This window comes from Pseudopipra pipra, chromosome 7, assembly GCF_036250125.1.
Source record: "Pseudopipra pipra isolate bDixPip1 chromosome 7, bDixPip1.hap1, whole genome shotgun sequence".
NCBI lineage: Eukaryota > Metazoa > Chordata > Aves > Passeriformes > Pipridae > Pseudopipra > Pseudopipra pipra.
This window is the reverse complement of record NC_087555.1, coordinates 29772154-29796872: the sequence shown is the minus strand read 5'-3', so window position 1 is coordinate 29796872 and position 24719 is coordinate 29772154. Positions and strand designations below refer to the sequence as shown.

The 24719-nt window shown below is 40.9% G+C and overlaps 1 protein-coding gene across 9 annotated transcripts in view; it reads right to left on the bottom strand.

Annotated features, from left to right (window-relative positions):
- The window catches only part of KALRN (kalirin RhoGEF kinase), a 507433-nt gene that overhangs the window by 137122 nt on the left and 345592 nt on the right, over positions 1 to 24719 (bottom strand). For all 9 annotated transcript variants that reach the window (XM_064661424.1, XM_064661428.1, XM_064661425.1 and 6 more), the window contains exons 20-33: positions 24109 to 24223; positions 21402 to 21517; positions 20689 to 20811; positions 18124 to 18306; positions 16934 to 17052; positions 15649 to 15715; positions 14704 to 14813; positions 12402 to 12471; positions 10635 to 10724; positions 5693 to 5785; positions 4261 to 4372; positions 2350 to 2540; positions 1830 to 1931; positions 984 to 1126 (exon numbers count right to left, since the gene is read on the bottom strand). In XM_064661424.1, coding sequence (XP_064517494.1) covers positions 984 to 1126; positions 1830 to 1931; positions 2350 to 2540; positions 4261 to 4372; positions 5693 to 5785; positions 10635 to 10724; positions 12402 to 12471; positions 14704 to 14813; positions 15649 to 15715; positions 16934 to 17052; positions 18124 to 18306; positions 20689 to 20811; positions 21402 to 21517; positions 24109 to 24223 — 1634 coding nt within the window. The remainder of the gene's footprint in view (positions 1 to 983; positions 1127 to 1829; positions 1932 to 2349; positions 2541 to 4260; positions 4373 to 5692; positions 5786 to 10634; positions 10725 to 12401; positions 12472 to 14703; positions 14814 to 15648; positions 15716 to 16933; positions 17053 to 18123; positions 18307 to 20688; positions 20812 to 21401; positions 21518 to 24108; positions 24224 to 24719) is intronic.

Sequence of the window (24719 nt, the reverse complement as noted above, 5' to 3'; positions counted from 1 at the left end):
TTACATGTAACACTGAAGGAAAGGCATTTCTCTTGCCTCACAGGAACCACATCTTCAGAAATTTAATACTGCATATTTAAAATTTAAGTTTGGATAGCCTTAAATATGCTATCCAAACAAACATAAAGACAGTGTAGAGGGTCTATAAATTTACCTCTAAGAGGCTGATAACAGAGGGTATTTTCTTCTGTTTTGCTGTATAGATAAACTTCTAAATTTTTACTGGTCTTTCAAATGAAACATTTAAATAATCCAAAATACATATTTAAGGACAAAGAAAAAAAAGGATCTCCATTCTGTACTAGAAAACTCTTGTATTGGTGCCTGTTCCCAGGAAGAAATGTCTGGACCTCTGCCTTGGTACAGGTCTCCTGGGTGACCTTGGATACTTAAGCTTTGGATGTCTCGATAATACATACTGAAGTAAGAGAAGCATAAAACTTGTGAGGAAATAGAGGTGCTCAAATTACAGGTGGCTTTTGGGAATGCCACAACAGAGAAAGAACAATTAATTTTGTCTAATTTCTATTTAATCCAGGATTGAAAGAAGTCGACAAGAAAAATTAGTATTACTTCACAGGCTGAAATGAGTTTGTATTTGATGATGAAAACAGATCCTTCACTGTAATAATTTACTGTCATGATCAACTAGGATTTTCATTTCAAACAATTAAAAATGCCAAACGGGGAAAAAATTCTGGTTTTATTCAAATGTGAAGAAGTAAAATCTACTTTAGGAAAGAAACATAACCTTGGACTCGGAAGAATGTTTACTGTTTGTTTCTCTCTAATACTTTGGAGTGTAGTACAATAAAAGATCTTTGCACATAGAAAAGCTTTCTAGCTACGTTTGCCAAGACAACATATAAAAAGAAAAGACAATGAAAACTGTTTTGACTATAGGAAAAAGCCCACAAACACTGCACTGCTGTGGGTTGAGAAAACACTAATGATTTCATGTTATAGGGAATGGTTGAGGTTACCTTCTACTGTTGTTTCGCTGCTTTGCTGGTGTCTTGGGGAGCTGAATTGGCTCTTTCAGAGCTCCCTTCAGATGAATAATCCTTTCTTGAATAACTTCCCGGATATTTTTGATCCATTCCTGTTTTGTTTCAATACTGGATGCCTAAAGTTCCAGAAGGCAGAAAGACAGAGACTTTATCATGTTCTCAGGATGTCACCTCCTATGTAGAAGAATCGTGGTTGGCTGATGAAAATGCATGATTACCTGTTTGTCCTCTCTCCTGTACTGGATTACCCAGTAGTTCTCTGGTAGCCCCCAGAGAACTGAGAGCATTTTTACCAGACCTATTTGGCAAGCAGTAGCAAAGCAGCTAAGCTCTGGATAAATATATTTAATGCTAAGCAACACAGCATGGTCTGTAGAGGGGAAATAGGTTATCAGTGCACAAATGGGATTTCCCCAGACAAAACAACCATAAGATGAATTCTTCATTAGAAACTCACTTGACAGAAAAGGCTGTCAGCTCTGGAGGTTTGAGGAATGGGTGACTGTTGATATGCCCAATGGCAAAGGACTAAGAGAATTACACCTCTCAGCCAAACACCCTGAGACGTGCCCTGTGTCAGTGTGCAACTACTCAACCCAGGCTGCAAGAGGAGATGCAATTCCAGCAAGGCTGCACAACCACATTTCCAATTCCAACTGGAGCCTTAGAGCTGAAGTGCTCCTGATGCTGGCATGACCCCACTGACAGACACAGAAGCCAAGGGAATATGAGGAAGGAAGAAACTGTCCTCTCATGTAGTGTTCCCAAGGCCTGAACTAGAAGCTCTAAAGGCAAAGAAAACAAACAGAAAAGACTTACTTTCAGCACTGTTTTATTGTCTGAGGATGGTGTTCGTCCAGACCACAAAGCAAATTTGCAGGGATCTCCTTCAACATGTTCAGTCACTCCCAGTTCTGAGGTCTAGTGTGAAGGAAAGATGATGAGAGATTTCATATATATGAAGCTTCATGAGTCCAGAAAACTTTGGACTTGTAGGAAGAAGTGGGGTGGCTGGGATGGGTAAGGGAATGAGATCTTATCTCTGCTTTGCTACACATAGATAGAAGAGACAGAAGACCACTGGGGATGGCAGGGAATTGAATGGCTTGAGTGATCCTGCTTGCATTTCCCACCCATCCTTCACATCTCACTATCTTAAAACTCTCCAGATTCGCTGCAAGCTGACTTCCAGGTAAGCCCTGCAGGACTGAGAGCCAGCCCTTCCAGGTGGCATTAATATCCCAAACCCAGCATGGGGACTTGAGAGCCATCTACCAAACTCCACCTCTACCTACAAGAAACACAACACCCAGAATGTTTTCTTTGCAGCCACACCTACCAGTAACTTGTTCTTGTAAACATATTTTGTGTGTCCTGAAGAATCTTTGATCTCTTTGCTAAACACCAAAGAGATTTCAAAGAGAAACAAATGCCTCTCACGGCCTTTCCGAATGAGAGACTTGGGATCCCACACTTGGAAGGAATCCTGAAGAATCAGCTCTCCCTGGACGTCCAGGTTCTCATCAAACCCTAAAACCACAAAACAGATTGGCTTTTGTTTATTCTTAGGACCAGCAATTCCCAGAAACACCAGAGCAGTAAGGACTTGAAATAAAACAGTCTTTTTCTTTTTTTACACATATCCTGAAAGGACTTTATTGGCACCCATTGCCCCAGTGAAAATATTTTTCTTTTTCCCTTTTTTTTTTCCCCTACTGCAATGACGTAAGTATTTCGCCAAATATATCATATGTGCTAAATGAGACTGCTGCTAAACTGTAGTAGGAATTACTTAAAAACAAACATTATGAAGGTTTCAGTTGTGGTTACTGTACACAGAACTGCATTGCAAGAAATCTTATGCATGTCAATACAAATTCAGAGAAATGTAGTGTGTGGTGGGTAGAAGTGCCCCACTCTACCATGATGCTTTCAAGCATGTCAACCAAGAGCAGTGGCATGGGGGAGCTACATCTATGAGAGCGAAGTGGTATGGTGTCTGAAACAAGTTTTCCAGGAGGAGTTTCCCATCTTTCATGCTGCCTGTCAAACACCTTCACATGGCTGAGGATCACAGGACTCCCTCCCTCCCTCCCTCCACTTAACTGGAGAAAAGGGAGTCCGCAGTGCAAGGTGCCATCAAGTTCCTGTCTCAGCAGCTGCTCTCGGCAGCTCATGGGTCACACTTCTCTCCAGAGCTGGGGACTGCTCCACCACCAGCACAGTCTGGTTGGCTCTGTCAGACAGCTCTGGAGAGCAGCAAGCAGCCCTGGTCCCTGCTCCAAATATTCAGGAGTACTGTCTTATTCAGAAGACAACTCTCTAAAATGCTTGGCTACCCTAACAAAGTCATTCCTGCTTCTTCATTATTGTGTGGTGCTGATCATCTCATGAGGACAGAATATCCAGATCTTATGTTGGGAACCCTTGCTTTTCACCAGACACCACAGTTAAAACCATCTTCATAGTGCTTCTGTCTACGCTGGGTCAATTTGCTCTCCTGCAATTTTAATCACTTGGTCTTAATGTGCTGCCTAGCTACTGGCACAGTTTCCTTTGTTTCACCTGTTTTAGTACTCTGCTTGTTTCTTGGTTCTGACTCAGGCCAGGTTGGAAATTATTTTCTCAGGCCAAGAAAACGTTTGAGAAAATAAAGTACCTGTGTCCAGAATAAAATTTTTAAGGTTTAGATATACTCCACACATCAAAAAGCCAATAAAAGACTTTATGCCAATCAAATTTTTCCTGTAATTTTAATTTTTTTAAATAATATTTTTTACATCTTTGGCATAATTATGCTAACATTTTGAAACACAAGCTGTTTTGACTCAGAAAACCAGAACTTTTGAAATGTTGAAACAGTATTTAGAAATGTTTTGATCCAATAATTGTTACGACTGCCAGCAGCTTAACTGATACTGTTTCAGGAGGATTTTTTTTTCATTAAGAAAGAATGTTTTAACTAAATATATATATACATACATTGTACACATATACGTACATACACGTGTATGTACATATACACACACACATAAGAGATAAAAAAATAACCCCCCAAAACTTCCTAGCCAGCTTTATTCTTCCAAGACTTGTGGAAAAATATCAGAAAGGAGCCAGAAGGTACCTGAAAATTATGATCAAACAACAGTACTGGTACAGTCAAACTCTACTAACTTTGCACACAAGTTACAAGCAGGCTTCATTTATCTGTGGGTCCCTCCCCTGCCCTGGCCACCTGCCCATCTGCTACCTTCCAGCATGCTGACGTGCATTGCGTCGTTGGCCTTCTTTGGGACACTGAGCATCACTTCCAGACCATCTTTGAGCTCCCCTTTGCCCTCCTCGCAGCAGGTCAGCAGTTCCTAAGAAGCAATGCAGAAACACCCATAAACAAACTCTGACCAACATGCTGGCTTTGTGTCTGACTGTGTTTCTTGGTACATGCAACTGCTTCACTACCAGTGATAGGAGAAAGCTGAACTATAGCAAACCCCACTGTGGATGCTCACAAATAGGGGGGATCAAACAGAAATGACTATAAAACAAGATAAAGCAAGGTGCTCTCAAATGAGACTGTGCATTTGGAAGATTTCTGGGGACTTTTGCTCATGTTGCAGCCACCACTCCATCCAGCTGTGCCAGGTGGGTGGCAGGATTCCTGCCTGATCCTGCAGTGCTGGTGAGCACTCCAGGGCAGGGAGGGCCTTTCAGGAAAGATTCATCTGAGGAGAGACCAAAGGGGTGCTTTAGCCTTCCCACCAGCAGATGGGTTATGCAGTGCAGGTTTGCTGTCCCACAGCACTCACTAGGCTATGGTAAACCTGAGTGTTGTTTCAGTAAACAGGTACAAAGCACGGATTTGTCAGTGTGTTGAACGTAGCAAGTACCTTCCTAGTACAGCATATCACTCCTTTGGTATATACAGAGGAAACTTTAAAGAGAAGTATCATATCTGATCCTAGGTTTTCAAAGACAGAATCTGTTTTTTCCCTTAACCCACAGAATTTTTTCTTCTCTGGCTTACTAGTTTAAAGTGAGCAATGGCTGGTTAAGTAAGATCTAAAATTAACTTATGCACAAGATACTAGAAAAACCTGTAACCAATTTACAAAAAACAACAAAGTTTGCTTTTTTTTTTAAGTGGGAAATGTTAATGTTTCACTTGGAAGTCCTTGGAACTTTTCCCTGATTCTTCAAACATGAACATGTTAGCTCTCAAACAGAATCCAGTGCCAATGAAGGAGTCTCAGTCAAGAGTCAGTGAAATTTCCCGAAATTCATTGCTACCATCATTGAAGCCTTTAATCAAAATACTACATCAGAAACTTGGCAAGAAGTAAAATAAACAGTTCTGTCATCCCTTCAACTTTCTTTTCCCATTTGTTGCTTTTGAGGATGAAATCCACTTGGATGCAAAAGAAACAAAAACGAAAGCCAGTTGAAAAGGTTTTTTACTGGTTTGTTTGGTTTTGGTTTGGTTTTTCTTTCTTTATAAGAGTCTGTTCCTTTAAAACACCCAACCTGATTTCACAGTTTGTTGTCATGCCCAGGCCTGGGAAGTAGGAGTAGCAGCTCAGCAGCAGCTGCTTAGGGGTCATGAAGCAGCTCCCTTAAGCACAAGGTAACTCATTACACCTCTGAACTGCTCTGCATGAGCTGATTTGTGCAGCTCACTAAGGTACCTTCAGTAGGAGTTGGTATTTTGTGATCCTCTGGACAGGCTTGATTAAATAAGAAGAGATGGAGTTGGCCAGACCGTGTCTTTGCTGAATTTCCTAGAACAGATAAAAACAGCAGTCAGTCATGGAAAACTATTAACCCCCTGCCAGACAGAACCACCCATAACTAATTTTAGCTAATTTTAGCTCTGGATCCCTGCATTTCTACATTTAGGTTTAACTTTCTTTAAGCTCCCATGCTTAAAGTGTGGTTTCAGAGGTTGGCAATAAACTGCAGAGCCCCTCTAGGGCCACTTAAACTGCAGGGTCCCTCTGCAAGTCAAGCTGAGGCTCTGCTGAATAAAACTGCACAGGCTTCGATTTAAATATAACTTACCTGTCGTGTCATCTGGTTTCCCCTAGCTATGAAGGCTGAAAGCAGAGTCTTAACATTCAATTAAAATGAAGTGACATTAAATTAAATTGCATGCGTAGGGTGTAATTTAGCTGTCTAAACATAGTCATCTAGTACCATCTGAGAGCCCTGGGTAGCTGAAATATCCCCATGTGAGTAACAGGTCTGACACAGTGCTGACAGACCCATGCTATTCTGAGGTGGCATGTGGGTCCCAGGAGATACCTTTATGATACCTGTGACAGCACTGAATACTTCTGTTTCGCCATCTGAACCTCAACCAAAATGTCTGGGTTGATCAGTGTGATGTGCTCATGAATTTCTGCAGACATTACAGACAGGCACTTGGTGAGGTCTGCAAAGGGCTCAGCTGCCTCCCTCCAACAGATTCCAGGGCAAGTTAGGAGCTCCTGAAAATCCTACAGCACCCTAATGCACATATTTAGCCATCTAAAAGACCTCAAACTCATTCCCTACAGAGGCAGATTTTCTGCTGCAATAGAACAGGTTGGAAACCCTTCTGTCTCCACCAAGCCCTGGGCATACCTCCCCTTGCTCCTGGACATCAGGAAATCCACAGTTCCTAAGGGAGCAGGTGAGGAAGGGGAACGGGACTTATCTCCAGATGCTGAAGGGTAAATTTGAGACTGTAAAGGGAAGAAGGTACAGAAAAGGAAGGGGAAAGAGCTGCCAAGAACAGAGATTTTCTTTCTGTATACAGTCTGATTTTCTGCTGAGTACTAGGGAGGTTACTGCTTCTTTTTAGCCTCAATGTTTATCTGTATGATGGGATGCAAAAATACCCACTTTTCACACCATGTGCCTTTTTTTTTCTAAGCAGATGAGTTTTTTAAAAAAATATCTCTGGTGCCATGAACAAGACCCAAAAGGGAAGGGGCTCTGTTTGGGGGTTAATGGAGTTTGCATGAAGCTGAGTCATGGCTGGCTTCACACAGGAACTGAGCCTGCAGAGCACATGGCTGGGACTCAATTCATAACTGCAGGAGCCAGCAAGACCTCAGCCACGTCTGTGAACTTCCTGGAGCTGGCAAAGTACACTTGTTTTTGTAGGATCCAAGTAACCAAGTTAGCACTACTCCTTCCTGACAGCTCTCTGAACAGCAGGGCATCTCTCAGTAAGATGCCTCCCCTTTGGGCATTCCTTACTCTGTCTGGTCAGACTGTGTGGAGACACAGTGGATTGGTGAAGTGTCCCTGCTGTAGCAACAGCACTGCTACATGGTAATCAGACAAGTACACTGCTGGGAAGGGACATTCTCCCTGCAGCTCCTCCCTCTGGTCCCTGAAGCGTGGGAGTAAGAAGACAGCCTGCTGGAGTGTGTCTTGGGTTGGCTTTGTAACATCTGGAGAGATCTGGACTTACTGTGGGTGAAGATGGAAGTGTGAAAGGTCTGTGCAGGGTAGAGCCCAGCAGTGCAGACATGTCTCACACACCTCTGGGGACAGGGAGCACAGAGGTGTCTGAGCTTTGCAGCAGCTGCCAGGTTTCAGAAGCAAGCTGACCACAGGCTCTGTGCTCTCTACTTTGCCCTGTTTCTTGTTTAAAGCAAGCTTGGCTCACGTTATAGTCCATCACCATGGCTCACTACCAAACACAATTTTAGTTGTTCCTTGGGTGGTAAAATGTCCCAAAGGCCTGGAAAAAATGAAGATATCTGACAGGCACTGTGTGCTGGTACTTGTGTATTGCAAACCAGATGAGCTGCAGAGCAGGATCAACGTGTAGTCTTGAGGCAATGACAGAATCCCAGACAAACACCAAAACTATCCTCTGCGTAGGGCAGCACAGGACCCTCAGAAGTCCTTGGATGGACAACATTGAGACAGGAATACTTAAATATAATGTCATACCATCAGGACTGCTGAATTTGCCATGAAGTAGTGACTAGGTGCCTAGATTTTGTATCAAATGTCTAAAGAGATTCACAAATTTAGATGTCATCTAATTGTGTACAGTTGGTTGGTAGGAGGACAAACTGCATCCTGAACTGGATGTACAGACCAAAGACTTGGTAAGTAGACTGTTTCAGCACTAAAACTCTCATGAGACATTTAGGTTTTGTGATGCATGACACAAATCTGATGAGCAATTTCAGAAAAAATATTAGTAAGCAGAAGCTGAGACCCTGGTTGTGCTTCTGCTCATTTCCTAAGGGACACTCCAGATCAGTGGAGAAACTGTTCAAGAACTACCACCCATGCATAAACACAATGCTCTGCAGTGCTACCAAAGTCAAGGAGCATGTTCCATGCTGGTCATGCAAGTCAAAAGTGCCCTGAAGCTTCTTGAATATCATCTTTTCCAAGATTTAAAGAAAAAAATAATTAAAATAGCAGAAGCATGTCGGTTACTGAACCAAACTCTTCCCAAGGACCAAAGCTTGCTCAAATAACAGACACTAAAATCAACTTGATCCCCTCAATAACATGCTGATTTCCACCAACTCGAGAGCTAACGTATGTTGGCAATAAAAAATAATACCTTGCTAGCCTGAAGTTTATAGTATTACAAATATTAAAAATTGCTAAACATGGTAGGCATCATTTATCTTTGAAACTACTGAATAAAGTTTTAAGAAATTCTCAGATAATGAACAAGACAAATACAAAAAGCAAAAGAACCAAATTAATGTCTACTGCAGTTATATCAGAATAAGCACATTAGTTTCATTCCCTATGCAATTTTCAGCTCATATAACCATACCAACAACTTCTGAATTTTATAAACAGAGCATGACCTGTAGGGAGGGAAGACAGTAGTCTTAATCCTTCATTAAAGATAAACTAGGCAAGTTTCATAATTGAGAGTTAGTGCATAGTTTTCCACCTGCCTCAGCTGGTCTAGTAAAAGAAACTGCTTTTATCTACATACATGGCTTCACTTGTACCCTTAGAACATCCCACCTCTCATAGCAACACTAGTAGTTCATGGTTTCCAATAAGATATGTCACTTGTCTTTGCTCCTTCTCCTAATTAGCTAATCCTTGCAGTGAGCCCTGAAGCTGCAAGTTTTCCACAGTTCAAGCAGGTTACTGGGAGTGCTTGTTTTCAACTCAAAGGTGTCTTTCTATGACAGTTTATGCAATTTGAGGGGTTGTATACTTCTGATCTTCAAGCAAACTTCTTACTAAGGGTGTTATTCAAAATAACTCACTCTCATCATCAGGGTGTTTTGGGAAATTCCAAGTTCTGCCTGGAACAAAAGAACCAGCCATTTCCTCTGTATTCCTTGCACCAGACTGTCCTGTGCTGTCACTGAAACACTGCCTCTCCAAGATCAAGATAAGAAGGATCTACAGGTACTTTGCATTACTTTAGTCACTCAGATTGAGTGACTCCTTGGGGATTTTTGGGGGGCATAGTCATCTTTCTCTTTTTGCACAGGTGTCACTGGGTATAGCCCAGCACCAATGAAAAGCAAACATCTCCCCTTGCAAAACAGCAGAGGATGACACAGGAATATTCACTACTAAGCAACATCATTGAGGTTTCCAGCCCATATAGAGGGCTGGAGTGGAAAAGCTTAGCAGAGAAAACAGTTTTACTTGTGCAAAAAGCACTGATGGACACCTAGGGCAGCTCACAACCCTCCACGAGCCACCGACCAGTATAAACCATTCAACAGGCTCAAGCGCCACCTCCTGGAAAATTCCTTTCAGTTCCATTCTGCTTTTGGACCATTTGATAACAAGGCAAAAACCAAGGCAAATGAAAAAGTTGTTCATCACTTTTCTTCTGGCTCATTTGAGACCTTTCATTGTCGAGTGTGATTGAAATGCTACAACCATTGGCACATACAGACCCCAGAGGAGCTGATTTATGTCAGCTGCCAACCACATCACAGCTTGGATCCTGCTGAGTGGTTACATTTGCAAACAGATTTTCAGTGCTTTGGGAAAGAGGTCTTAGCACTGTTTTTTTTCAGAGAGGCAACTAATTAAAAGTATAAGGTAGCAGACAAATATGGCAGAATGGATAAGGTTCCAAAAATAAGAGGAAGAGCTTAGTTTAAACATACTCAAAAACTTTAACAATTTTCTCAGCCTACAAAATTGGGATTGGAGCCTAAAAATGTTTCTCACCAGGTGTAGTGCTTGTTAGGAACATAGTCTAATTGCAGTCAATGGAGTTTCTTACCAGCATGATGAAGCAAATCCGTAATAGGCTGGGTAAAATTTGCTGAACAGGAAGACAGAATCTTGTTTTGGACTGAGGGATTTCAGATCATAAAACATAATAGAATCTGCCTTACCACTAAACCCAGAAATAGAGAGTACATCTAAACCAGATTTTTAGAAAGGATTTGGTCTGAAAAAAGCATAAAAGTTCCCATAAGAATTCAAAACACCTTGCCACACTGATGAAGATCAGACATCACACCACAGCCTCTCAGTTTTCACAGCATGTGATATTTGCAGTGGAATGAAAACCCCAATACCAAGGCACAGAAATGAACCCACTGCTCAGATGTAAAGGAGGTGTTTCAGCTACACTAGGTGTATGGAAGGAAAATGGCAATGGCTGCTTACATCAAAGAAAGTCCCTGCATGTTCCAGGATGAGCTGGTTGGAGTCAGGCTTGTTTTTGCAGTAGGTGACATACATCTGAAATTTATCTGCCTGTGAAAACAAACATCAAGGGAAATGCAAGATCAGCTATTTCTCTGTTCCCGCAGTCTTTTATTAAGGCTTACGAGGATAAATAAAGGTGACAACACCCTCTCACACACCCACTCCCCATCAAGGAACACGAGAATTGTAAATTAAGAACAGAAGATTTTAAAGTTCATACCTTACCTGAGCAGTTCTGAGGGCCATGAGAGGCTTTCTTTAACAAGTATAACAGAGAGAAAGCCTAAAACTTTAATCCAGATATAAAGTAATTTCTAAGAGCTGTAATGATGTTACACAGATTGTATCCAAGAGTCTGCAGGTCTCAAAACCATGAAGTGTTGACTCACCTACTTGAAGATAAAGCCAGTGTAGAAACTATGGGCAAGAGACTCACCTGGCTTAAACTAGCTTGAGCCAACATTATTTACTTGAAAATTGTGACACCTGGCCTAGAGATGCCTTTCCTACCTTGGCTCATACTTAAGTGGCTCAAATTTTATGTTGTGCTAGGAGTGTTTTGCATTTTATTTCCTAATTTATTTACTTTTAAGAGGAAATAAAAAGCAATTGTGCACTCCCACCTCATATTGCTGTACTCTGGTCTCAAGAAGAGGCAGGCAAATAAAAGAGGAGGATGGCTTCCTTTTATTACTATTGCATTTTTTTATTCCAGGTATCTAAACAACAGGACCATGCAATTGGGCAAGCAATTGCATGTATGTCTGTAACCATACACACAGCTCTGGACATTCACTATTGCTGAGATGATGCTGTAGTGTCTTAAAAGTACCATGAAGATTTTGCACAGAATGATGCACATTTTGCATATAAATGCATCCATTTTTCCTAAATATGTAACCTCTTATTTGTAAACAATATTCCTGAATCCATTTCATCAATAGTTGTGACATGTTTTTAAATTAAAAGCCCATTTGAAATCATCCAAACATGCTCAGTTTTTTGATAAGTGAAATTATTCCATCATTACTCTTAAAACACTAATTCCTAGCTTTGAAATATGAATAAAACCATCAAAGTAAACAGGAAGATGGCTGGCTTGACTGGTAAATATTTTGAAAAGAGAATAGCTTTCATACAGATAAATCACTGTAGCCAAATCCCAGAGCTTCCTACGCCCACAGAGATTCTTAGCATCAAGATTTCAAAGTCTTATTGGAAATCATCCTGGCATTGGGTAATGGAATGAGAGAGCACGGTGGCTCAGAAATTTGACATTAATTTCTGGAGAAAAACATTGATAACACATGTTATTCATGCCTTTGTAAAGTTCTCTTGGCATGACTAAAATTCTTTAGGGAAGGCATATTAAGATTTTTAATGTCTGTCCTCCTATGGCCTTTCACAGGGAAATGAATGTAACCCCTAAACACAGGTTTTGTTTGATCAATTCCTGTTAAACAGAAACCAGCAGAGGCAGAAGCTGTGCTGGTCCGTGCAGGACAAGGACAGAGGCTCTGAAAGCCTTCACACTATTCAGGAGAGGAGTTATGGGAGGAACCTTTCATCCAGAGACAGGAGAAGGACAAAGCAGTTGTAGTTCTAGACTAGCTCCCCATCTCACATATCACCAAGGACATAACCCTTGCACCTATTCCCAGCTTGTTTCCATCTGTGCTGCAGGAATTAATGTGAATAAATAATGAGAAGAAGCAGCCTCATTACCCAGGTGACGAAGCAGTGGCCCACGTCCTCAGGCAGTTGTTCATATTTCTCTAGCTCTTTTAAAAAAATGCTGAAAGAGGAAGACACCAGTAATTAGTTACACTCAAATACCCAGGAGATGCAGAATGACCAATGAGTTAATCAGTACTAATGATCAGTACTTGTATCTTGATTATGAGGCTAATCAAGCATCCTGCCAGTGCAAAAAGTGTCTCTTGCCAAGGTGTGCTTTGGTTTTGAGTACAGTCATGCCTGACTCCTCTAGAAAGGAAAAGATGGCAATCCCTAGCAGAGAGTCAGTGTGTCCAGGGCTGCAAAGCGATAATCAAGAACATGAATCTTCGAAGAGTTGTTGTGTAGTGGTTCAGAGGAAGAACAAAAAGAGAAGCCCAAGGCTGCCAGCTGTCCATCACTGAACTCAGCACACTGGACAAAGGACAACAATTCGAAAAAACTCAACATTCATAGGTAAGTAGTACACTCCCAAAATACAAATTTTTTAATCAACTTTCTCCCAACAACTTGTACCACAAGTGACATCTCTGTTTGCAGACAGAGCCCTGTCCAATGCCTGGGAGGAAAGAGAAATGTGGAACAGAGGCTGCAGAAGAAGCAGCCAGTGAATATGCTGTTTCCCCAGCTGACAAAATCATCAGGATTGGAAGAGACTTTCAAGATCATCCAGTCTGACCGTTGACCCAACAGCACCATAATCACCCCTAAGCCATATCCCCAAGTGCCACATCCAGACACCTCTTGAACACTTCCAGAGATGGTGATTCCACCACCTCCCCTGGCAACTTATTTCAATGCCTGACTACTCATTCAGTGATTTTTTTTTTTCTAATGCCTCACCTGAACTTCCCCTGGCACAACTTAAGGCCATTTTCTCTCATCGTTTCACCTGACATACAGCAGAAGAGATCGACCCCCACCTTCCTACAACCTCCTTTCAGGTAGTTGTAGAGAACAATGAAGTCCCCCCCGAGTCTCTTCTCCTCCAGACTAAACAACCCCAGTTTCTTCAGCTGCTCCTCCTAAGACACGTTTTCTGGACCCTTCACCAGCTTTGTTGTCCTTCTTTGGACACGGATTCTGAATCAGTCTGGAAGATGCTTTAACATCACCAGCCAAAGGAGAAGGCTGTGGCGGACACTGGTGGAGGTGACAGAGGGGAAATTTATTTTAGTATTGCTACAAGTTTTAGAGGAAAAAAGATTATGCAGAAGCAGCAGGCTGAAGGAGGAGGTGTCAGAGAAAGGAGAAATGACAGCAGCGAGGAGCTGTGGGGCATGACTGAGGGTTGAAGGGATGGCAGCTGGGAACAGAGGAAAGTCAAAAAGGAGAGCAATTTGATGGCATCAGTCAGGGTCATCAAAACAAAAATATAGCACTACAGAGTGAGGGCAAGTGGGCTGGCAATTGGGTGATCCTAACGTAGTTTTAAATGGGAGGAGACTTCGCCTCTATGACAGGGAATTTTTTGGGGCTGGAAGTCAATCTTAATGCAATATGTAGTTTATATCTGCTCTCCTGCTATGCTTTGAAGCTACTTGCACAGAAGCATGCGTATGGCAGGCTCTGCTGGACCATATTTATGTGTATGTGATAGTACATTTGTCTGGCTGAAGCACTTAAGATCTCCCATAACTTGACCAGGGAAGGATTTTCTGATTTGTTTTCAAAACCATTTACATTTTGACGTGTAACCTAAAGACAGATTTGGAATTCAGATTGAACTTGTGGGACTCAGCGCCCCTAAATGTTAAGTTTATAACTGCAGTTGCATTCACATTATAGCATGGAAACAATGCCCTCTAAGCTGATGTGGTATGCAGACTTATCTTAATAAAATGGAGTACTGTTAGTTACAGATTAAATACAGAAAGTCTCCAAGAAGTAGCAGGAAAGCTACTTATTAACCCAGCTCATGCCATCAATTTCATTTTTTTCCCTTCATGTTTTCCAGGATCATATTTTTGACAGGCAAGAGTCCAGACTAGATCTAGTGCTGTGAGATGGAAAGCATGTATAGGATGGCGAAGCATTGGTATCCTATGACTTTAATATTGTTGTTAATCAGCTGAAGGCGAAGTTGCAAATCATTTTTGTAAAAGAAAAAAGACAAGAAATCAAACATTATTTTACAAATCTGGATGAATTACTTTACACTCCTGTGTGCCTTGTACTGTAGGTGTTCTCTGCAGACACTGCAGAAATACACAAATGCCTATACGTGCCTTTGGTTTCCTTAGTCATTAAACATTAACAGAACTGTTAGGAAACTGTTAGAAAAACCTACTTGTTATGAAAGTCATATATCTCCTGAATATTGCCAAAGATGATGTGTTCTTTATTGAGGATCCCAGCTGGTATTTCTTCCACTCCACTTGTCATTTCCCAAAGGTAAGTCTGGAAGGCACCAGAAATGCTTAGAATAAATGCAGTGAAAAAAATAGATCTCCCTGGTTTATTGCCAAGGGCACAGTCTGACAAGGGTACTATGTACTTTGAGATTAAACAAAGAAGCTAAGAAAACCCAAATTTTCCAGTGTTACAGAAAGGTCTCCAGAGAAATTCAAAGTGCTGACACTTAGAAGTTTTCTGAGGAAAAAGCAGAAACAAGTCAACAACACCAGTCTTTGCTGTCCACCTGATGGTGTTCAAATACTGCAGGTAGAAACAGCTGAAAGATAGGCCAGATTTGCCACTTCAGGATCCTTAGATACATAAAAATCTCTTTCTGACTGCAGGAATAAGAAAGCTGAAAGATTTCACTGAAATACACTCTTTTTGTTGCCTTGAATATCACTGATCCTTTCAGGAACACCCTGCTGTACAGCTAGGCCAGGTATTTGAGTGTGCAAATCTGGATCTTTCTCTATCATAAGAGTATTCTAAGGAATAGATTAGAATTCTTACAAAAATGCTACATGAATCCATTAAAAAAAGAAAAATAAACCAACAAGCTTGGCCAATCAAGGCACACTGAGGTGTTTGTGGAGGTGCAGACACAGCCAAGAGTGGAGAGAACAGGGTACAGTCCTACCAGTGGGAGACAAGCTCCCATTGCTGCCCACCCAGCTCCCACTCCTAGCAGGACGTGGGTCTGCAGCAAACCACCAATGGTGGTACCTTCACACAGAGCCCTGCCAAGATCAGCCTGTGCGGTAAAGTGAACATCACCACTGCAAAGGATAACACGTGCTCCCAGGGAATACTGGGGAAGTCCCGGGCTGTAACTTACCTCTAAACATTCATGTAAATCCCTGACATAAGCTTTTTCTGTCTGAAGCAGCTCAGCCATAATGAATCTGAAAAAAAATAAAGTATTTTAGGTGTTTGGGGCATTATAAGCATTTGTACAGTGAACAGAAAAAACATCCTCCTGTTGTCTTAGTAAATACAGGCATTTCCACCCTAGACCTTCAGCTGCCTTACTTTGCACCTTTCAGCTCCATGACTGAAAAACCACTTCATATCCCAGTCTCTTGCAGGGCTTTTATTTTCTAAATATCTTTTCTGCATAAAATCTTATTAAGTTGCATTTCTGCAGCCCCGAGTTGGGATTTACTGTCTACGTGCCCATCCTTAATAATCAACTGATTCTCAAATTTTTTTTCCCCAAGAGTAAGGACTTGAAATTCACCAAAAACACTTGCACCTTTGCTAACAGTCAGTGGTAAGCCACCCTAAAACTTGACCTTCAGTGGCAATACAGATGGATTTTGGGAAACATCACTACTTTGAAGGCTCTTCAAGAGCTTGGTATATGACCAGAAAAAATCCAAATGCTGGGAAACCAATCAATGGCATCTGTAGTGCCTGAGGCTGGGCATCTCAAAGTTGAAGTGTCCAATGTTTTGAAAATATGCCACAGGCAGACCAAGAGTAATGACATTTCCTAAAGCAGAAATGGTTTCTTATCAAAGTCAGGCACTATAGTGACGATTTCAGAGGGCTGAGAAGGACTATATATACAAATACTTTCCAAATATTCTTACACAAAAATCAAGACAAAATACTTTGAAAATATATTGGATTTAGATTTAAGTACAACAAGCACTCTTCAAGTATTTCCTCTAGTATGAACTATTTCCAGGTCTCTCAGTTCTATACTGACTGAAATTTGAACCTAAACTTCAAGTGTCACTGAAACCCTGTTAACTCCTCCAGTCGTCACTGAAGTTAAAATAATACTTAGACATCTAAAGATGTTTTTATTTTTTCCTGTTCGTTTTACTTTTCACATAAAGCCAGAAGGATATCAGGGTTAATCCAAGTGCTTGACTCACTGCTTTCCCTTTCCAAAAGTAACTACTGATTAAACCCAAAAGAAATTCAACGTGTATCTTCTGAAATTCTCTGTCCTACAAGTTACAACTTCCATCCTACATCTGCAGAGTTATCTCAATAGCTCTGCAACTGGAAGGAATTACAGGAGTGTCTGTCAGTTCTGGTCATGCAAATACTGTAGCATCGCTCTTTATCAGATAATGTGCCATGGCAGGCTGTGAGCATTTGGGACATACTCTTTCTTTCTGGCCGACTTCCTTTTTTCTTCATTGACTTCATGATTTGCATCTCTCAGCTTTACCTCCCGGTCTGAAAGACTTGCTGGAATAATATCTAGTTCTAGGTCTTTGTTATCCTAGGAAAAAAAAAAGTACAAATTTTAAATTCATTGCAATCCTATTGTTGAGCAAAGTGCAGCATGTTCATGAGATCAAATGGGTAAGAAGGGACAAAAGTAAGATCATCTCAAAAAGAAGGAAACTCCGAGAGAAGTAGAACTACCGTGAGAAGGAGAAGAAGGTGAGGGAGACATCTTAAAAATGACAACTATGATATTCACTGTAGTCTTCACTGTTACTCCTATCTAGGAATAGGTATCAATGAAAAATGTCTATATTTTACCTTACTCTTTCATATCTAAATTAGTTGCCTCGTGTGGGACTTCCTAAATAATAGCCTGATAAAGTAGAGAACCTTGCAGAGACAATCCCAACTTTCAGTGGTCGTTTACCATGAAAATACCTTTCCAGGCTGTGGTTAGTAACTCTGTGTAAACCACAGACCCTGCAAGGAACAGTACATTTAAAGCATCTGAGGGTGTGAGGGAATTTATTCCTCTTTCTGACACTTAATTTTGAAGAATCGTTTTCTGAAAGGTTTTTACACATTTCTGTTTCTGACACTCCCCCTTAATACTACGGGCAGGGAAGAGCAAGAGGTTCTATTTTTTGTTTCTCTTGTGTGCTCTGTGTCACCTAAAATAGCTCAGAGGTGAGGCTGAGGATCAAATTTTTATGTTAGTTAAAGGATGAGAGAATGGAAACTTACAGGCAAAATTTGAGTTAAACTCAAAATAATGGTGCAGGATCAGGATTTATGGTTTATACTAAAATTAACATAGACTTTTACTCAAATAATGTGCTTCCCCTCCTTCCCAAGAGCTGTTACGGTCTCCTGGAAAATAGTGCAAACATTTGTTTAGAAAGTCTTTCTGATCTCCATATGCCTCCTCTTCATATCATTGATCTGCGACAGCAAGAAGTTTTCTCTTCAGGAGCAGTTCTGAGCTTGGCTGGGTAGGCTGGCTGAGCTTTAAGTGTTTCTAATGGGTACACGAAAACCTGCACCATTCATACCATAGCCTTCACCTTCCCCTATGACTTTCAGCTTTGGTATAAAACCCCAGGAGGACATGGTCTTACTGTACCTCTGTATTGATTCCAAGGGCTTTTTCCAGGGAGTAGCGGTATTTCCCCATCCTGAGAGAGAAGTCCCGGTAGCGTTTGTCAACGGTGGTGACCCACTTCCTAATTTCAGTGGCGTGTATATGTCCTTTTTCTACAAAGCTGTCGGCCAGCTGGATGAGGAGCTTCACTTTCTCCTTTGTTTGCTGCCCAAAAGAAGGTCCTTGATTATGTTGAATTATTTCCTTTGCTTTTAATTTACACAGCAATCAAAAGCAGCTCGCAATTTTTTTATACGTCATTAAAGGTTGTCTGTGCTTCATCTTATATGGAATCAGACACTTAAAAACTTTGCCCAGTAAAACTTAAAGACATTTTTATAAGGACACTTATGAAGCTGCAGAAAATAGAAAAAGTCAAGATTTTGAAACCATGCACATACAGACAAGGAAGACATGCTGGAAGTTAGACATGCCTCCTTCCTATAACCAAAAGCTTATTTTTTTGTGAGCCTTGGAGCAGAAGACAGGATTAAAAAATCATGCCTCATAAAATACACCAAATTACTCTGAGTCTATACCTGGGTCATTCTGCAGATCTGTGTAGGCAGGTCATTAATACACTTATTAGCCCAAGAAGTGATTTTGAGTCAGTACTACTTTGTTTCAAAACCAAACAGAATTTAAATCCAAATTCATGGTCTACTATAAAAGCCTCCATCAGTATTTTAGTTCCAGTTAGAACATTACCAGCTAAAAGATGCCTGAACTCCAAAAGATACATTGAGCCCCCAAACCTTCCAGAGGTCTTTTCTATTCCACTTATGCTCTCAATGTCCCATAGTTACGATGGTTTTCCATGTTGAGGAACTTTGTGCAAAACTGGCACAAGGAACCTAGTTATAAACTTTAGCTCCAATTCCAAGTCTATCCCGGGAAGTGAGGTACTGGCAAGTTTCTTTTCAGATGGGGAGGACTTTCCACCATGCCTAAAGCAAGGTATGCTGTCAGGTACTTGTCATCAGTGATTTGGCCACAAATGCATGTCACACCAAAAATATCTAGCAGATTTCAAACCCAAAACTAAATTCAAGAAATTTCACCACCATAATAAATTAACAGCTGAATCAGAGGTCATCCTAACAAACTGAGTATCTAAGCAAGGGTAGGTATGGAGATGTAAAAATCTGATTTCCTGTCATATTTAAAGTGTGTTTCATTCCCAAAGGCTACTGGTGTTTTTGCATTCCAAATAATTGGTTTGGCCAGAAAGTTATTTGTATCAGGAAGGCTTTCAGTTACAGCTTAATTTGAGTATAGCATCAGTCTGGAAATGACATGCATTTACCAGATTGCACATGGCAGTGAAAATGTCCTAGGTCAGCAGTAGGAAAGTGATTTATGACAGCCCTAGGGAGCAAGACTAGATGTGTCACTGTAAGGAGCAGCCAGTAATGGTTAATAGGAACAAGGTATAAAAATCAATCCGAGGCTAAGTTGAGAGCTGAAATAGTTTTGAAACTTCAGGATGAATGTGGATTATTCTGATAAAAATTAAATTATGGAAATTATGAACTGGAATATAATTTCAGGTGGACTAATTATGGGTGGTTAGAGTTCAGAAGTAGTTAAAAGAGTGTTGTACCTGTCCTGTCTGATAAAATTAACTTCCATCCACTGCTAATTGTCTAACACTTTCAGAAACATGCAAGCTAAGCGAAAAGAAGGAGACAAGAACACCACAAAGCCTGTGAATCAAACCCATGGAAGCATGGACAGCCTAATGAGGAATTTAAGGATTACAGAAGATCAATTTCAGGACACAGTGAAATACAGCTACATAATACCAAAGCCATGGTCTTCCTGCAGTCTGACTTTGCAATTTACATCCTTATCAGTGACTGTTAATACCCCCATGGATTCACTGTCTACAAATTACTTATGGTTTGAATTAATTTGCCTGAAGCAGATCCAATCACCATTCCTCTGTAAACCCCACCAGATTTCCCAGAATTGCTCCATATAAATGAATAGATTCTTGGTAATGCAGTTTTCTATTCAAAAATGTTCACCCCAGAGTTTTAAAACTCATCTAGTTCAAGTACTTTGTTGGGATCAGCAGATTATTTCTAATGAGATAAATGATCATCTGTGAGCAACACAGCTGGAATAAGTGAAGCAAATTGTAGTCCCAATGACAGAAGAAAGAGGCCAGGAATCCAACATGACCTTGGATGTGTTCAGAACAATTATGTGCTGTATACCATTCTGGAATGATTGTCTGATGATGGAATTAGGGTATGTCTCATTAGGCTGCTCTGTATACAAATGAACTTTCTCTTCCTTATGATCAGAATAAAAATTCTCTGTAACCAGTACTGACCAAGGTGGAAAAAACCTCCATTTTATGTCTGTGTCTTACTAAAAATGAAAGATCACAGTTCTCAAAAGATGTTTATCTTCTGGGCTGGGAATGTTAGAAGGAAAATATAAAATCAAGAGAATATTACTAGAGATTTGAGGCATTGAAACAGAACCATAAGTACAGACTGAAGTAGATGGCATGATTAGATTAAAATCACTGTTTACCTTGGCAGGTACTCTGAATTCCCCATATTCCTTCAGGAGTTCCTGAGTTTCTTCTGCTGATTCCCCTGTGGAGTTGTGAGTAGAGAGGTAATATTCGCCTGTTTCTTGGATCCAGTCTAAGGCCTGTGAACATCAGAAACAACCAAAGGAAAAACAAAACAAATAGTCTTTGTATTTCAAGAACTAATGCTCTGGCAAAAAAAACCCCAAACCTGTCAAATAAAGGATAGCAAACCCATTGGGACTTAAAACTGTGTATACTAAAATACTTTCTAGGAGTATGCATAAAGAAAAAGGTAATGAAAGCAGGTGGGAAAGGATACTCTATGTTTTCTAGGACAAAAAGGAGTGTAGGGAATTCTACCTAGGACAAAAAGGAGTGTAGGGATAAATCTTCACACAGATAGTTTTCTCATTCAGTAATAGCTCCATAAAACAAGTTTGCTCTTATATTTATTTTCAAAAAAATGAACAAATACAGAAATTAATCAAAGGTAGCAAAAATACTGAGTTCTGTTGTTCAGTTTTGGTATTATCTTTAGTTGTATTTAAAAAAAATCTCTATTTGTCACATTTTCAAAAGTTACAGTGTTTAAATATGTTTAAATACAACTTGAGATTGCAACAGGAACCCCACACAGAGGCACTACATAGATACAGGACATATTTACACGCTGCCAGGACAGAAAGGCAAAGTGGGGTTTTTACACTACCTGCTTGGCACTGCGCTCAAAGACAACATATTGTTGGCACTGATCTAATCGCCGCTTCTTCAGGGTCCAGAAGTGAAGGACCCGGTTCTCCCTCTGCAACAGCTCGCTCAGAATGGCTATAGGGCAAAGGAAAACACCTGCATGACTAGTGATTCTTTGAGTGCATACAGAAATAAGCCATAAAAAGCTGAATTTAATCACTCTGCCAAATGCACACATTCCCGAGAGCAAGAGTGCCCAATAATGTACTTCTTAAAAACGAGCATTGATTCAAAGGGGCTGCTTTAAAACCAAACCAACAACAACAAACTAAACAAATCACACACTCAAAAAACCACCACAAAGAAAGTAGAGTTTGCAGGAGGATTATCCGGTAAAGGAAAAGATGCTAGGATAAAGTTTGGGATTTACTCCAGTAAATACAGCAGGTTATATGATTTCTAGTCCTTTTGTTCTCTTGTGTTACTTATTTCAGGAGTCAGGTACCAGCTGACATTGGAGAAGTTGTTCTTTTACTGCCTCATCTGTTGCTCTGGCCAGAGGCTACCCAGCAATTGGCACCAAAGCCTATTCTGCCATTAGAGCTCTGGTCATGACTGAATTTAATTCAGACCTGAGCCCCTGGTTTGGTAAGATTTCTTTACAGCTATGCTGCCTGGAGACCCTCTGTCTGCTCCCCATGCAGCTACTCCTGGGCTGTGATTTTGGGCTGAGGTCTGGCATTGGTCCTCTAAACTGCTTTCTATGTGGTGGGGATGGGACAGACACCCAGATTTAGGAGGAGATTTGCAGGAGATCTGCTACTCCTTTGAGTCTAGGACACCTATGTTCTCCTTCAAAACCGCTTCAAAAGAGCACAGACAGACTGTATCAGCTTGATAAATGGGTGTCATTTAACTCTTGAAAAAGCACCACGGGTTTAACCAAAAGACAACATGGAGAGAGTGCAAGAGATTTATACTACATGGCTAACACAAACCTTAGTTAAACTTGAGTTTTTCTATTTAAACTGAGCTGAGTCATGTGTCATCCATGGCTATGGATGGAGCTCAGGTGACGCAGCCCCTGCCTCTGCCCCACAGCAGAGCAGTCCCCAGAGGGGGCTCGGGCACAGACAGCCCGGACAGCATCTGCACTCTGGTCTATTCGCACGCTGAGGCAGGTTCTCAACCCCTTACAGTGACTCAGGGTCATTTACTGCACCTCTTATTAACCTCTCCCACTCTAAGACCTTTCTGAATATATTTATATTTACTGCTTATGTATCAACACAGGTGGCAAACAGATTTGGATGTATCCCTCCCCATGTGCAAGTGTGACACTGACTACGGTCAAAAAATTTGTAATACTGAAGTTAATTGCAAAACCTAGCCTAGTCCCTGCTGAGGACATTGAGAACTTGATCTGAGTGACAAAGGCAACTTGGAGCTTGTCGTAGGTGTTCTAGATCAGGTCTCTGCATCAATGGTTTCTTCTGAATAAAATTAATTTTTACTCCGTATTAATAACTTTGCATTGGAAGCACAATAAATATCCTAATAGATGATGCTTTTATTCTAAACTGAAGTGTCCACTTCAAACATTTTCTGTGGATAGAGTCACCAGGCACAAAAACGACGTATTTGGCTTAGAAAGGGACTGGTATACAAGCTGATTTTTACATAAGCAAATCATTTCAAACAAGCTCAACGAGGAACACTCACAAGCTTATATCAGGTGCACATTTAAGGTCTTGCTGAGTCAGGGCTTGATTAGCTTTCCCATGATTTTCAACTGTAAGGAACAAATGTCCATAACAATGCCAAGCATTTGACACAGCAGTGGGTGAACAAAGTCATCTTGACACTGAAGGACTGGTATTGAGAGAAAGGAAAATAACCTCTTCAGTAGCACCAATTTCATCTTCTGTTTATAACCAAAGTTCCTATCCCTTCCACATATATAATGACTGCACTGCTTTTAACCTGTAGCTTTCTGCAGCTTCTAAGGAAGCCAGTAATATCAAAAATGCTTTATTTCTGCAGAATTATTTTGTTCATTCCTATCTGTACTTCACAGCATTTCTTGCCACAGATTAACAACTGATTAATTAAATAGAAGAATAGAAGAATTTCAGACATTTCAGATGTATCATCTGATTGTAAATGCTGATTTTTTGACCAAAGGAAAATAAGTGCAGGTGGGTACTTTTGCTGGTGATTGTTAGATGTAATAGGACATCAAACAGAATTCCAGGGACAAAATAATAGGAGATCCATCCTACGGACAAACAAGTTTGGGGTTCATTATTTTCCAGTGCTCAGCAGCAACAGGATGCATCCAGACTGTGTATTTGATATATGCTTATTAGTTTATGCATTTTTAGATATTAAGGCAAAATAGTGTCTGATGATCTCAGCTAACAACCTGCATGATGGGGGCTGGTGCAGTGTCCCTTCCACAAACTCTTCTGACAAGAGAAGCCTGTGCTTCAGACACCTTTCCTATTTCCCCCATTACCACCTGCAGCAGCCAGTTCTGTGTAAGAACTCCCGCCTGGCACAGGAGGGATCCCTTCTAAAGGTGTCAGGCACAGGCATCATTTAGTGATGGTATATGGCAAAACTTAGGGTGCCTTCTCAGCATGTGCACAGACTTTGGGATGAGCAGACAGCAGAGGGGGAAGCAAACAAAACCTTCAGTGCTGTCACTGCACCAATGCACCAACCTTTCACTTGCTGCTCAGGCCCTCTGGTATGGCTTGCTACTCCAGGCATGCTGACATTGTTCCTGTGGATGTACTTCAGGAATACCTCGGCGTTCCTTCGGGCCAGTGTACAGGCCTAAGAAAAACAGCCCCCACCAAAAAGAATCAGTAAGGATGAGCAAAGAAAGCAAAAGGCACCCAAGGGAGTTCTCTGCTTATTTTGCAGGGAGAAGTTCTCTTTCATCTGGGAGGATGAGACCTTCAGCTAAGAGTCAATAAACTCAGCTAATAAACTAACAGCCTCATAAATGTATTACAGTATAAGTAATTTTCAATATAATGGCTCATTTTATACATTAAGGGAATTAATGACAATAATAAAACAACTGGTTGTAAAGAACTGGTACCTCACACATTTTCAGTCTAACCAAACCTAACCCATCTCTCAAGAAAAGTACTAATTGTTTCAAAAAATGTACAATGTAGAGGCATAATTTCTTAAGCCTGGACAGCAAGCGTAGTTTCATGCTGTGTATCAGTTTTAGTGGAAGGTGAAAGGCTGGCTGACAGTTCACTTGTCAGCCTGTCAGCTGCACAGTTCTTACAAAGCAGCACCTGGAAGGCAGGAAGAA